This window comes from Callionymus lyra, chromosome 6, assembly GCF_982586985.1.
Source record: "Callionymus lyra chromosome 6, fCalLyr1.hap1.1, whole genome shotgun sequence".
Classification (NCBI taxonomy): domain Eukaryota; kingdom Metazoa; phylum Chordata; class Actinopteri; order Syngnathiformes; family Callionymidae; genus Callionymus; species Callionymus lyra.
Genome location: NC_141823.1, coordinates 10339370 through 10352396, shown reverse-complemented (window position 1 = coordinate 10352396; position 13027 = coordinate 10339370). Strand labels below are relative to the sequence as shown.

The following is a 13027-nucleotide window of genomic DNA, read 5'->3' as shown; positions in this document are numbered from 1 at the left end:
TCTAAATACTACAGTATTTAATTCATGATATTAGATTTTTAAAATACGTTCAATTAATTTCATAATAAAAAATAAATAAAAGTTTCATCATTATTATTGTTTGGGTCTGATGTGAGTCATTAATAATAATAATTAAAAAAAAAACTCTTATAAAGAGAAATTTTAAAATTTACGATCACATTTACATAATTTGCTGATATCCTGAAGCTTATTGCAATATATTTCAATACTCCAGGGGGCGGGTGATACATCAGAGCATCCTCAGGGGACACCCTGGAAAGCTCTCCGTCCATCTCAGAACACACACACACACATGCAGACAAAACATTTTAAAATCATCAACTCACTTTCGCTCACACAGAAACTTTATTTTTGAACCAACAACCTTCCTGTCGTGAAGCAACAGTTTCCCTATTTCAAAATAAAAGCACACACTTCTAGTTCATTCCTCACAGGTTCAGGTGTTCTCGACCAGACGCCGAAACATCTTCCCACCTGTTGGTGCGGAAACTTCCTCCTCCAGGAATTCCTTTTTTCTCTTTCCCAGACAAAAGATGAACGACCTTGACATTTGGATCTTCTCTGAGTCGCTGTGCCATATAAATAAACCTTCACCGAACTCAAAGAGAGAACAAACAGGGGAGAGAAAAAAAAGAAAGTTGGGTTTGTGCAGATGGTTGGTCTGTGATAGAGAGAGAGAGAGAAGAAGAAGAAAAAAAAAATCCTTCTTCATGTTTGTTCTTACAATCTGGTGGTCTTGTGTTCCTACCAGCTGTGCACATGCTGCACACACACACACACACACACACACACAAACACACACACACACACACACACACACACACACACACACACACACACACACACACACACACACACACACACACACACACACACACACACACTCCTTTTTTTCCACAGGAAACGCGACAAGAACCTCTGGGAACTAAACCTGCAAGCAATTGTAGCCTTAAAGTGGAGAAGGAACATTTATAATCACCTCTGGATTTTAGAAGGAAAAATGTCTTGTTACAGTCGTTACCGTCGCGCTGCAGGAACATCACTTCGTCAAAGAGATAAGGTTGAGGGTTCGAGTCCGGCTCCAGGTCGCCAGCTCGTACGTTCTACCCGGGTTTACTCCGGGTACTCCGGTTTCCTCCCACAGTCTAAAAACATACAGATGTTGATTGAAAACGCTGAAGAGTTGTGAATAAAATGAATAAGAAACTAAAAAAGTTACTTTACAGTGATTTTTTTTTTTCTGTAAAATGATGACTTTATTTTCATCAGTGTCACTATATGATAAAAAAAACATTTACTTCTCTATTTTGCTCATCAAAGACATGCTATAATAAATAGTTTACCTTTTAAATTCTTAAAGGAACAGAGATTATTTGTGGTTAATAACTGATTCAAATCATTTCGGATTCAAATATTAAGCTGTAGTTATAATGTTATATAATTATATATTCTTATATATTAATAATTTTATGTATAGTTATAGCATTTAAATTAATAAAAAGATGTTGCAAAAAAGAATTATCAATGGAAAGTATTAAAGAAAACGTATTTTAAATGTAGAAGCTAAAAAAGACCATTGTCTATTAGCACCTGAAGAAGAGCCATTCGCGAATTCCACTTTATCTTCAGCACAAACTTAAGAGCGAGTGAATAAAAGGAGTTGAAATCCTGTATAAAAAGCTTTACATTTTAAGAATTTATTATTCTTTTTTTTTTCTGCACAATGACACTTTTCAAGGGACCGTCTTACAATCAAACCCCCATAATTCCAAGGGATCATTTATATAAGTAAATATACAAAAACAATGACATATCAAAGACTTAAAAATAGAAACTTTTCTGAATCTGATTTATTTTTCTAGGTGAACAACAATAAAAACAAATTAAAAAATAATCATGAAAATTAAAAATATAATAAGAGTATTATTTGAACTGAATGCAATCCCTGGTAGAGCATTTGGACACCCTGGAAAGGTCCCCCAACCACTGACAACACTTAAGGACCATTTAGAGTTGCTGGAATTTACTCTGTGTGTTTTTGGACGAGGAGAGGAAACTGGAGTTCTGACCGTGAGGGTTCTCAGCACACACACCAACTATCAATTATCTTAAATTAAAAACGTTAAATTAATCAATATAATTTGAATTATAAACTGCATTTCTTTGCAAAATATATATTTTTTCTTAAAAGAAAAAGCAAAATTAAAATGAAAATGATGTGTTTTTGCTTCTTTTTTAAATATATTTAACACAAAAAAGTCAAAACTGTTGAGATTTTAAAGATAAAGGCAGAACCAGGTGTTAAACATTGAGCCGCTTTAGTGGAAAATATAACATTTGAACGACGAAAACGACACATGGTGGTGTTTTGTTCAAATCCATAATCTCAGGCTCGTCACCTGAGCGTGACTGACAGCCAGGGCAGGTGTGGCGCTCGCGTCCGGGAAGAGTGAAGGGCGAACGGATAAATGAGGTTCACCATTGTTCCGGGAGGGTCTTTGATCTCCCTGAGGTGGGCCCAACGCCCTCTGTGGGGAGTCCAGACGGGCCCCCGGGCTACGGTTCGTATCGACTCGGGAGGGCTGACAGGCGAGAGGGGTTTGGGGGGGGGGGGGTCTCAGGATCCGTTTATTTACATCAAGAACCAGAAAATAGATGTTTTTTTTAAGCGTCTATATTCCTGTCACGTCGTCAGGATAGTTGGACGAGTTGAAGATGTTTCCCGGAGACAAACTCCAAAGTGTTTGGACTGCGCTGTGGTCGCAGCAGCAGCTGCACACGCGAGCGTTACTTAGCGCCGGCCCTTTAATGAACCTTCGAGTGCACCGTGAGTGGACGGAAGAGCAGCGCCGATAAAGTCAACAACGCGGCTCCGCAGCCCGAGGCCAGACGAGCACACGAGACGGAAGAAAAGTCAACAGCTAAACATGCTATAAAACATGCTAGGATGAGCTTCGGGGCGAACGTTTAAACATTAGCGCCGTCGTTTAGCGTGTGCTGAGATACATTTTTGACTCACTTGAACTCAAAATGTTACGATTTGCATGAACCTATTAGCATGTGGTTGGCTAATAATGCTAATAAATTAAATGATCTGTAATAAGTTTAATGAATCGGTTTGTACTTCTTAACAAGTCACAAGGTTTGATATTGTAGGTACACATTGTTATTTGGAGGGAAAATGTACATTGAAAGCATTAGCAAGGGTGCTAAGCTACATCGCAAATGTGTGTGAAGCGGCTACAATTTAGCTATTTTTCCGGATCAAGTTTTTTTTCATAGCTATCAATCATCTTGTCGATTCTCATCAAACTGGTACGTTGATCAAAATTACATGAAAGTAAATTGAAAATGTCGAATTGTAATTGTAATTTGAATTATCAACTGCATTTATGATATTTAAACGCAAAATATCGTTTTCATTGAGAGTTAAAAATCTCAAAATGTTATGTTTTTGATTAACTTTTTACTATTAGTATGGGGGAAGGCTATTAATGCTAATAAACATAGTATTAAATTCTCTGAAATAAGTTTAATGAATCTGTTTGTCCTTCTTAACAAGTCACAACTGTTTTGTTGTAATCTCGTAGTGTAGCCACAAATGGATATTTTTGGAGGGAAAATGTACGTACGAAGCATTAGCAAGTGTGCTTAGCGGCTAAAATCATCTCGTTGATTCTCGTCAAACTGGTAAATTGATCAAAAATGACATAAAAACAAACTAAAATCGATGAATTAATAATTGTAATTTGAATTATTAACTGCATTTATGACATTTGATCGCAAAACATCGTTTTTGTTACGAATGAAGTAAACTTAAAACCTCAAAATACTATATTTTTGATGAACTTGTTACTATTAGCATCTTGTTGACTATTAATGCTAATAAATATTCTATTATATTCTCTGATATAAGCTTAAATAAGTCCCAAAGAACTAAATTAGTTTTTCTTATAATTTAGTTAATACAGTGAATACAAAAAGATACACTTTGGTTTATTTTCTGTTTTTTTAATTCAAATATAAGTTTTAAACTTTCACAAAGGGTTTCATTCAAAAGAATATCACTATATATATGTTTGTATTCAAAGAAGTAGCAGGATTTTTGCAGATTTAAAACCTGCTGAAGTTCCATAACAACAACAACAACAACAATGGAAATAATGTTTCTTCTTCCTCCGGTGGAACAAAGTGACGCAGCTCAGACGAACATGTGCGACTGTTCAAAAGCAAACAGTCCCTGTGGACAAGGATCGTTTAGCTCCGACGTCTTGAAATATAAAACCTAAATATTGGGGCAGAGCGGCGGTGCGAGGGCGAGCGAGAGGGGGAGATGGGGGGCGAGGGAGGGAGGATGCTGGACAGAAACGAGCAGATCCTGTATTGCAGGATGTGCAACGATGTGTTAAATTAAATGCAGCTGTTGAAATACAAAAGCTTTTTTTTTTTTTTCCTCCTCTTTTCTCTGTTGAATAAAAGAAACAAGACAAACGCTGTCAATGGTTTTTATTCAGATATAAAGATATTCTCCCTGTGATGGTTCTGACGTCTTTATTTGCCTCGTGAACACAAACTCAAATGTTCAACACTAGCTTATGTAGTATTATATAGAAAATATGTACTTTTTAAATTCATTTTTATTTCTTATTTTGACATGTTTTAAATATATATTTATGTATTCAATTTATTTTATTTTTTTAAATGTGTATTGTAATTGATTTTGTCTAGTAAAACTTTTTTTTTGTTATTATCTAGTACTTTATATCTCTTTTAAAACAGAGGCTGTACTTTTACTCGATTACATTAATATCTGGTACGTTTTACATTTAAAGCGTTTGACTGAATTACTTTTGTATCCGAGTTACTTTTTCATTTCAATATTTTTAATACATTACTTTTGTATCCTCAAACTTTATGTATTTAAGTATATTCACTCAATTACTTTTGCATCCAAGTACTTTGGGCATTTGAGTATTTCCTGAAGTACTCTACATATTCAAGTATTTTTACTGAATTACTTTTGTTTCCAAGCACTTTAATGTATTACATTTTGACTCAATTGGATTTGTATCCTTGTATTTTACATATTCAAGTATTTTTACTCAATTTAAACTTGATTATTCTTTGTTTTGTATTATTCAAAGTCATTTAGAAAATAAAATGAAGGACTTTTTTAATGAATCTTTGATTAGAAACTTTGTTTCTCAAGTAGAATTAATCGATTACAAAACAAAATGTATTTACTTTATCACCTGAGTATTACTCAAATACTTCTTTTGAGTACAACACAGTTCTTAACTTAACACTTTTCTATGCTCATATATAAAGCATTATATTTGAGTGAAAGAACTCAGTCATCCGTGAGAGACTCACTGCTTCTCCTTGACATTAGCTGAATGTTTCCTTAGTTAGGTGGAAGCCCTGGGGCAGACCCAGGACACACAAATGACAGTTGACTTGTGAAAGACCAAGTATTACCCAGAAGTCCTTGTGAAGCATCTAAAAAAATAAAGCTCCGTAGGCCTCTTTGCTTCGCCTGCTGCCCCCTCGACCCAACCTCAGATAAGCAGATAGAAATGGAGTTTTACTGACCACTGAGAAAATAATGCATCCAAAACTTAATTAAAGTACATTTAAGTACATGTCTTAGTAACCTACGACTGTAAGAAGAAACCTTTATAGTAAAAGTAAAAAAAAACAAAAGAAACATTACGACTCCTTATAAATTCTATGACACGTTAATGTTCAATAAATAAAAAAAACATAAGATAACTATGATGGCCGTGACGAAATGTTTATTTATGTTTATTTGGTCAAGAAAAGCAGACAAACACATGTTTTTTTTTCTTTTGGAAAACTGATGTATTTGATTATTAGAGTAAAGAATTACAGTATCTTAGTTGTTAGTAGGTATTAAAGTGTAGAGAAACTGGACCCATAAACATCTTCCGAACTTTCCGAGAAAAGTGCATGTAACAGTCCGAAGGCATCAAACCCGATATATTTTTCATATTTATAAAAACACTCTCCTCCCTCGGACATGATGGACTCTCTCTTCTTTTTTATTTCTTTTTTTTTTTACTCTCTGATCCTGTGTGAGCTTTATGTACATTTCTCTAGTGACGGGAGTTTGTATTTCCACACCGGGAACATATTTACAGAAGCGTCAACACTCAGCGAGGATGCTGGGACGTAGCAGCAAACGTGGAAATCCAGCCTAGAAATGGTGTCATTTGATTGGGTGTCTCAGTTCCAAATAGCTTTTGATTGGGCGACAGGAAGGAGATAGGTCGGGGGGTAAACAAGAAGTAGTACAATACAGACATAGTGTAACAACCCAAAAAAAAAAAAAAAAAAGAAGTTAACACTAAGATAAACTCGCGTAGCAAACTTCAATGTCTTTCTTAAATAACCAAGTATATAGCAACGGGAAAGAAAGGACGCCACTCAGTCCCTCCAGGAGGGGGACGACGATGGACATGAAGGACCGTCTATAGCTCAGTGTACATTATTTACAGTCTGTTTTTGCCTTTACAGGGCTAATGTATCACAAGGACATCGACAAATTCCGTTATACCTACTACAGAGAAAAATAACTTAACGCCAGGGTAGGATTATCTATGCCGTAGTCTACACTTCAAAAGCACATCTTTAAGCACCCATTCTGGCTCCAAAATGAACACGAAAAAAAAAACTATAACCGTTAATGTTTCCACTGGGCTTCAAGCAAGGTTATAATCACTAATAAATAGGCTCCGTAAAACTATAACATGTACATTGTACAAAAAAAGCAACTTGTCTTTACACTGATCTCTTTAAGATTCAATGGCGAGCGAAGCAGTTCGGTTGATTTCGTCAACGCTTCTTCTTCTTCATCTTCATCTCTGTCCCTCACGCGACTGTACAGCAGTTTATTTTTATTTATCTTTAATTAGTGGCGATTTCTTTATTGTCCTCCATGAAGCGCGTGAACCGGAAGTGGGACCCGTTTTCCGAGTTGGCCATTTTCTCCAGGCCGGCCAGAGCGGCGCCGGGCTCCGAGCTGTGGAGTTTGTCCAGGCTCCCGGTCAGACCGCCGATGGGGGAGCTGCCGCCGTTGCCCATCCCTCCGGACATGGGCGGGAGGCCTCCGTTCTGGATGACCGAGATCTCGTTGGTCTTCATGGCCAGGCCGTTCGAGAAGGCGGCGGCGTACTGATTCCAGAAACTCGCCGGGTCCCCGTTGTGCGCCCGGGATGCCATGTCCTTCTGGAAGAGCTCGGGAAACTTGACTGGATTGGTACCCAGGAAGGCCATTGGCCCGTCGACGGAGAGCCTGCGGCCACGTCTGGCAGGAGCGCTGTTCCACATGTGCGTGCCCATGTGAACCTGGAGGAGGCAGGAAGGGAGGGCGAGGAGACAGAGCAGTGAAAATTAGTGATGTTTACAAACTTGGCCGCGAGAGCTGCGTTGGAGATGATGCAATGGAAAAATTAATAATAATGCTCACGGTCTGTATTAAAAGAGCTTCACACCCAGATAACAGCAGGCAGGGTTTTTGTTGCCTATGCCGTGCGAGGTAACATCATTGTGTAAACATCCTATTTTCTGGAAATTAATGCATGCTGCTCAATCCACAATTTTAATATGCTCTCCTCAGAGGGGGGGGTCGCAAGTAAAAATGCACCATCCGGTTTCATAGCAGAAGCCCTTTGTAGGTTTTCACCTTAACTTCAACGGCTATAAAGACAAGTAAGCGTTTCACAACATAATTCTAAAAATATTCCGGCATAAATTAGTAACACAATTTAAAGTGGAAAATCACAAGCAGGTGATGATCTCTTGTTTTTCTCCCAAAGCTAATTTCTACCTGATTTTTTTTAAGCCCATTTATAACGTGATTCAACTTTTCTTTTACCACGTCGGGTAATTGCGCTAATGCTCTGACGCACACATGTCCTGGCGAGTGTTTTACATTTACCTTGAGGTTTCCTTTGGTGGTAAAAGCTCGGCCACAGATGCTGCAGGCGAACGGTTTCTCCCCCGTGTGGGTTCTCTCGTGGATCTGCAGAGCGCTGGAGGACGAGAAGCACTTCCCACAGGTGTTGCAGAAGTGTTGCTTGGGGGTCCTGCGGGGTTGAGAGCCGGAGAGCACCGGGGAAGTCGAGGCGGACGATGTCACCAGGGCGGGGGGCATCTCCTTGATCTCGTGGTGGATGCTGTGAAGGAAGCCGTTGACCTCCGGTTTTATGAGGGGGACGACTGACAGCAGAGAAGGGGTCGGGCTGGAGGACAGGCTGGTGTTTGAGGGCTCGAAAAGCTGCGAGGGTAGGTCCCTCATCTGGTGGGTCAGCATGTGTTGTTTAAGGTTACCCTTGGTGGAGAAACCCCTGTTACAAGCCGTGCAAATAAACGGTCGCTCTTTGGTATGGCTTCGATAGTGAATGTCCAAGGCACTCTGACAAGCAAAGGTTTTCCCACATATGTCACAGGACGTGTTCTTCATGATGTTACGCTCACGGAAGGGAAACATCATGCCCTGGGGCTCTTGTTTAGGATTTACTGATGTCAGATCCAGGGCTCCAATGTTTGTGTGGTGCGAGTGCAAGAAGCTGTTGTGCTCCAGAGATAATGCCCTCTGATGCTTTTCTTCCAGGCTTGGAGATTTACGCATGTGTGACTGCATGTTAGTGGGGGACGGCGCCTGCATGGAGGAGGTAGATTCAGACACAGCTGGACTCCCAGCACTTTGGCTTTCAACATCCCCTCCCAGAGATGAGGAGTCATTGGTGAGACAATCACCCTCCACTAAGCCATTCACCATCATTTTCAGCTGGCTGGAATGCGCATCGTCTAATTCATGATTCTGGATGTGTCTCTCCAGAGCTTCTTCACCAGCAGCTTCAAGTGGTGCCGGTGAGTTACAAAGACTATCGTGGTAGGCATCGATTGATCTGGGCGTGTCTGGTACGCTGCTGTCCGGGCCGTCCTCCATTCCCTCCATTCCCTCCATTCCCTCCATGCCCTCCATGTTGTCGTCAGAGAAATTCTCCAAATCATCAAAGTTCCTCTCCTCAAAAGAACCGGTGTCAGAGGTCATGGACTCTGGATAGTTTTCCGGCACGGGGGTGTTAGGTATCTGCCCACCCATGTGCATGCGGATATGTTGCTGGAGAACCACTGCGTTTGTGAATTTCTTTTGACATATCGGACAGGAGTGTTGGACTCGTAGAGGCGGCATGGCCCTGTGGACGCTGTAGTGGGTTTTCAGATTTCCCTTCGTCGTAAATGCTCGTCCACAGATTTTACATTTAAAGGGTCTTTCTCCCGTGTGAGTGCGATAGTGCATTTTCAGAGCACTGTGACAGCTCAGCACTCTGTGGCAGATGACACATTCATTTGGGTCAGTCACCTTCCTGTCGATGTTCTCCACGAGCTGCTGTAGTTTAGACGTCTCCGAGCCCTGCAGAGGATCCAGAATCCCCCCGAATGGGAATTTAGCCTTGAACTGATCAGACATGAGAGGCATGAGCGGGTTTGTCATCATCGGTGGACTGTTGGAAGTTGTGTACTCAGCAGTGCTGTCTGATGCAGAGCTGACGTTGGTCATTATGCCTGATGAGTGGCTGCCTTCTTCAGTTTTTTCATTTGAGGTAGGCAGTGTCGCCCCTTCGCCCTCCTCAGGCACCCCCTCACTACTTTTAGCTGAAAACTCAGTCGCACCTGAATTGTGTTTTGAAGTTGCAGGGGGGCTGGCTATGGCTATCGTGTGGTCTTCTCTCTTGATGAAATGTGGCAGACTCGGCATTGTAGGTGGAAGCAGCATCCCGACCGAGGAGGACAAGGTGGGCATGACCGGTTTACTATCTAGCCAGCTGGTGACAGGCTTCTCGGGGGGCATGGACATACCATACGGGATCCCGGTGCTTGTGGGAATATTGTCTAAATGCTCTGGTACAGGGTACGGATTCATTTGAATGTGAGGGTACTTTTCTTTATGACGCTGGAAGTGTACCTTTAGGTTGCCACGGGTAGAGAAGCGGTTCCCACAGATGTTACACTTGTACGGTCGCTCGCCGGTGTGAGAGCGCAGGTGGATTTGCAAGGCACTGTCACTCCCGAACACCTTGCCACAAAACCTGCACTTGTGTTTAAAGAAAGCATCCTCGGAGCTGCTCTTGTGCTCGAAAGACGTGACATTTGGGGGTTTGCCTTTTCTCTGGGCCAAAGCTGCTAATGAGTTGAGGTCCTCTACAGTGGAGCCAACACTGGGTAGTGAGCTGGAGAATATGGGGTTACCAGGTGGGGGTTGAGGTAGAAGGGGATTCACCGCAGAGCTTAACAAGCTACCTATTCCAAATGCTGGCGTGGGGGCCTTACTCAGTGTGGAGGCGCTGAGCTGAGACTGGAGACTACTCAAATGAGTCGGCCTCTTGTCGGACGACTGGGCGTTGACTGTCGATGGCCCCAGTGTGCTAATACTCTGAGATGTTTCACTGCTGTTCGTGTTCGACTGAGGTAGCTGTACCGCGGCAGCGAGCTGCTTGAGGCTGCTAATGCTGGCCGACTGACTGGCCAGGTTCTGCGCGAGGCCTGCTGCTGCAGCCAGCTGCTGGGAGAGATGGGAGCTGAGTGTGGTCAGCGGGCTGGCCCCGGGCCCCGCGGCGCCCGAGGCAGACGTCGGAGTCCCCTGCATTTCCGGTGATTGTGAAGCGAGGCGCAAGATTTGATGACGGATCTGCTCTATCAACTGGAGTTGGTGAATCTGTTGCTGCTGCAGGGCCAGAAGCTGCTCCATCAGTGCTGGCACCGCCACCTTTGGGCCAGAGGTGGAACGGGCCTCTTGCGAGAATTGAGCAACAGCCACTTTGGTGCTTTGCAGGTTTTCAATGATGACATTGCTGTTGATCATGGAGAAGTTCCCTAGTTCAGTCAGGTTTCTGAGCTGAGGTAGAGGGGCAGATATAGCGGACGTACCCACAGCAGGACCAGAGGTGGCCATGACAGCGTGGCCCGAGTTTAAGGGGCTCCGTCTTTCGAGGTGACCGCCGTCCTCCTCGTGACCGCTGCTCATCTCCGACACGTCCACATCCATCGATTCATCTTTTTCAAGGTGGTTGGAGTCTAAAAGTTCACTGCCCTCCGTTTGATCAGTGTTATCAGCCGTGTCATTCATCTGGTCATCCGGATTAGGTGGAGGCGAGCCCGGCGAGAAGGATCCAGAGGGGGAGACGGGATTTTCATTCACTATCAGAACTAACTGATTCTTAGTGCAATTCTTCTGGTGCTCCTCCAGGTCTGATAGTTCAAAGAACTCCGCGCAACATCTGCTGCAGACATGGGCGTCTGACTCCTTGCAGGGGGGGTCCTCGGAGCAAAGTTCTGTGTCCCCTGGAAAAAAAAAAGGAAACAGGGGATTAGTGATTAGAAATGTTTTGCAGCTGAAGAAGCGGCTTTATCTGGCAAAATTCCATTGTTGTTAATCTTAAGTTAATCACTTTTACACTCATCCCCTTGATGTGCTCACAAAAACAACAATAAGCCAACAGAAATGAGAAAAATCCTTATTCAATGCCGGCGAGTCCGAGACCCCCCCGATAAGAGCAGCAACAAAATCAATGAGCACTCGTCAAACATCGCTTAAAAGTGATCTTTGAAGACGGCCAACAAAAGGTAATCATCTTCACCAGATAATCCATCAGAATATCGGAGCGAAGTGAGGACGTCGGCCTGGTAATGAAATTTCATAGAAGGGCATTGATTTCAGATGTCCGCCGCCCTTCAGAGCCGGCCACGTCCGCCCGCCGCAAACCAAGCATTTGAAGGACTTATTAGACTTTCAATTTGCTGTCAACTTTGCTCGTTCTCAGGCGACTACATGCGCCTCGGACAGGTTTCGTCGGAGAAATCGTTCGTACACACTTCGCGTCCAGACATACAGGCAGTTATAAAGAAAGTTTAAAAATATATAAATATGTTTTCATTTAATTTTATATGATAAAAACATTTTTATTTAATTAACACGTTTATTTATGTGTCTAAATATATAGTTGACACCGGATTAATTAATTTAAAGATATTCTAGTAGATAAGTGTCTGGATTTATAGCAACTTTCCAGGTAAAAATACTATAAAAAGTTGTTTATTTTTTGCAAAAATCAAAGAGAAACTAAAGAGGAAAAGGGCAAAAAGGAGGAATGAAAGTCACATTTGGATCTAATAAGACGTTCAAGCAAGTTTTGATTCAAGACAAATATTTATTTTTCAATGTAAAAGCAGTGTAAATGAGTTTAATTTCTATTAATAAACGGCATATTTTCATTCTTTATTTAACTATTTAACTCTTGATAATCAGCCTCGTAAGATAGAAGTTGTGTGTTTTCATAACGACAGGCAGACATCCGTCTATTTAGTCCACCGTCCTCTCGCTCCCTCGCTCCCACGAATATAAAAACAATCGTTCATTTAAAACAAAAACTACTTTAAAAAAAAGAAGGAAATAACAACATTCTAGATGATTAACTATTTAATTGTTCAGTTAAAACTATTCAGTTAAAACAAAAAGTTTAGGATTTAAGGATAAAAAAACAGCGACAACATCCATCATTGTTCGTGGGAAAACTGGATGATACTGGTCAAAAGAAAAGAAAGAAGATTGTTACTGGCCATGGAAGTTGGAGAAAATAATTGTGGGTAATTACGAAGGAAAATAAGAACAAGGTTGTGGAGATATTAAGATATTTTCTGGGAAGGTTGTGTTCTTGTTGTCATAATTTAATTTCTTCTTTCTTCCTACAACATAAAAACGAGGGATCTGCACGCACTCCAGTGAAGGAATTTTTTCCATGTTAATAAGTCAAAACGCAGGAGTCGAGAGGAAGCGTCCTCCCCTGCTGGGCTCCTCTTCCTCGCTCAAATCCTCACTGTTTAACATGCTTGATTTACAAATTGCATTTTTTTTCTCTACGAGTCCCCCTTCTCTCATTGTGACTCCGGGGCCCCCTCGACACTTTCATCGGGGCCAAAG

The 13027-nt window shown here is 41.6% G+C and overlaps 1 protein-coding gene across 2 annotated transcripts in view; it reads right to left on the bottom strand.

The window, feature by feature from the left end:
* Positions 1-5796: 5796 nt before the first annotated feature.
* The window catches only part of sall1a (spalt-like transcription factor 1a), a 369520-nt gene continuing 362289 nt past the window's right edge, over positions 5797-13027 (bottom strand). The window contains exons 2-3 of one of the 2 annotated variants that reach the window (XM_087793531.1): positions 7982-11027; positions 5797-7389 (exon numbers count right to left, since the gene is read on the bottom strand). In XM_087793531.1, coding sequence (XP_087649657.1) covers positions 6949-7389; positions 7982-11002 — 3462 coding nt within the window. In that variant the 5' untranslated portion in view covers positions 11003-11027 and the 3' untranslated portion in view covers positions 5797-6948. Of the gene's footprint in view, positions 7390-7981; positions 11392-13027 lie in introns of both variants that reach the window. The other variant, XM_087793530.1, reaches the window with a different exon arrangement.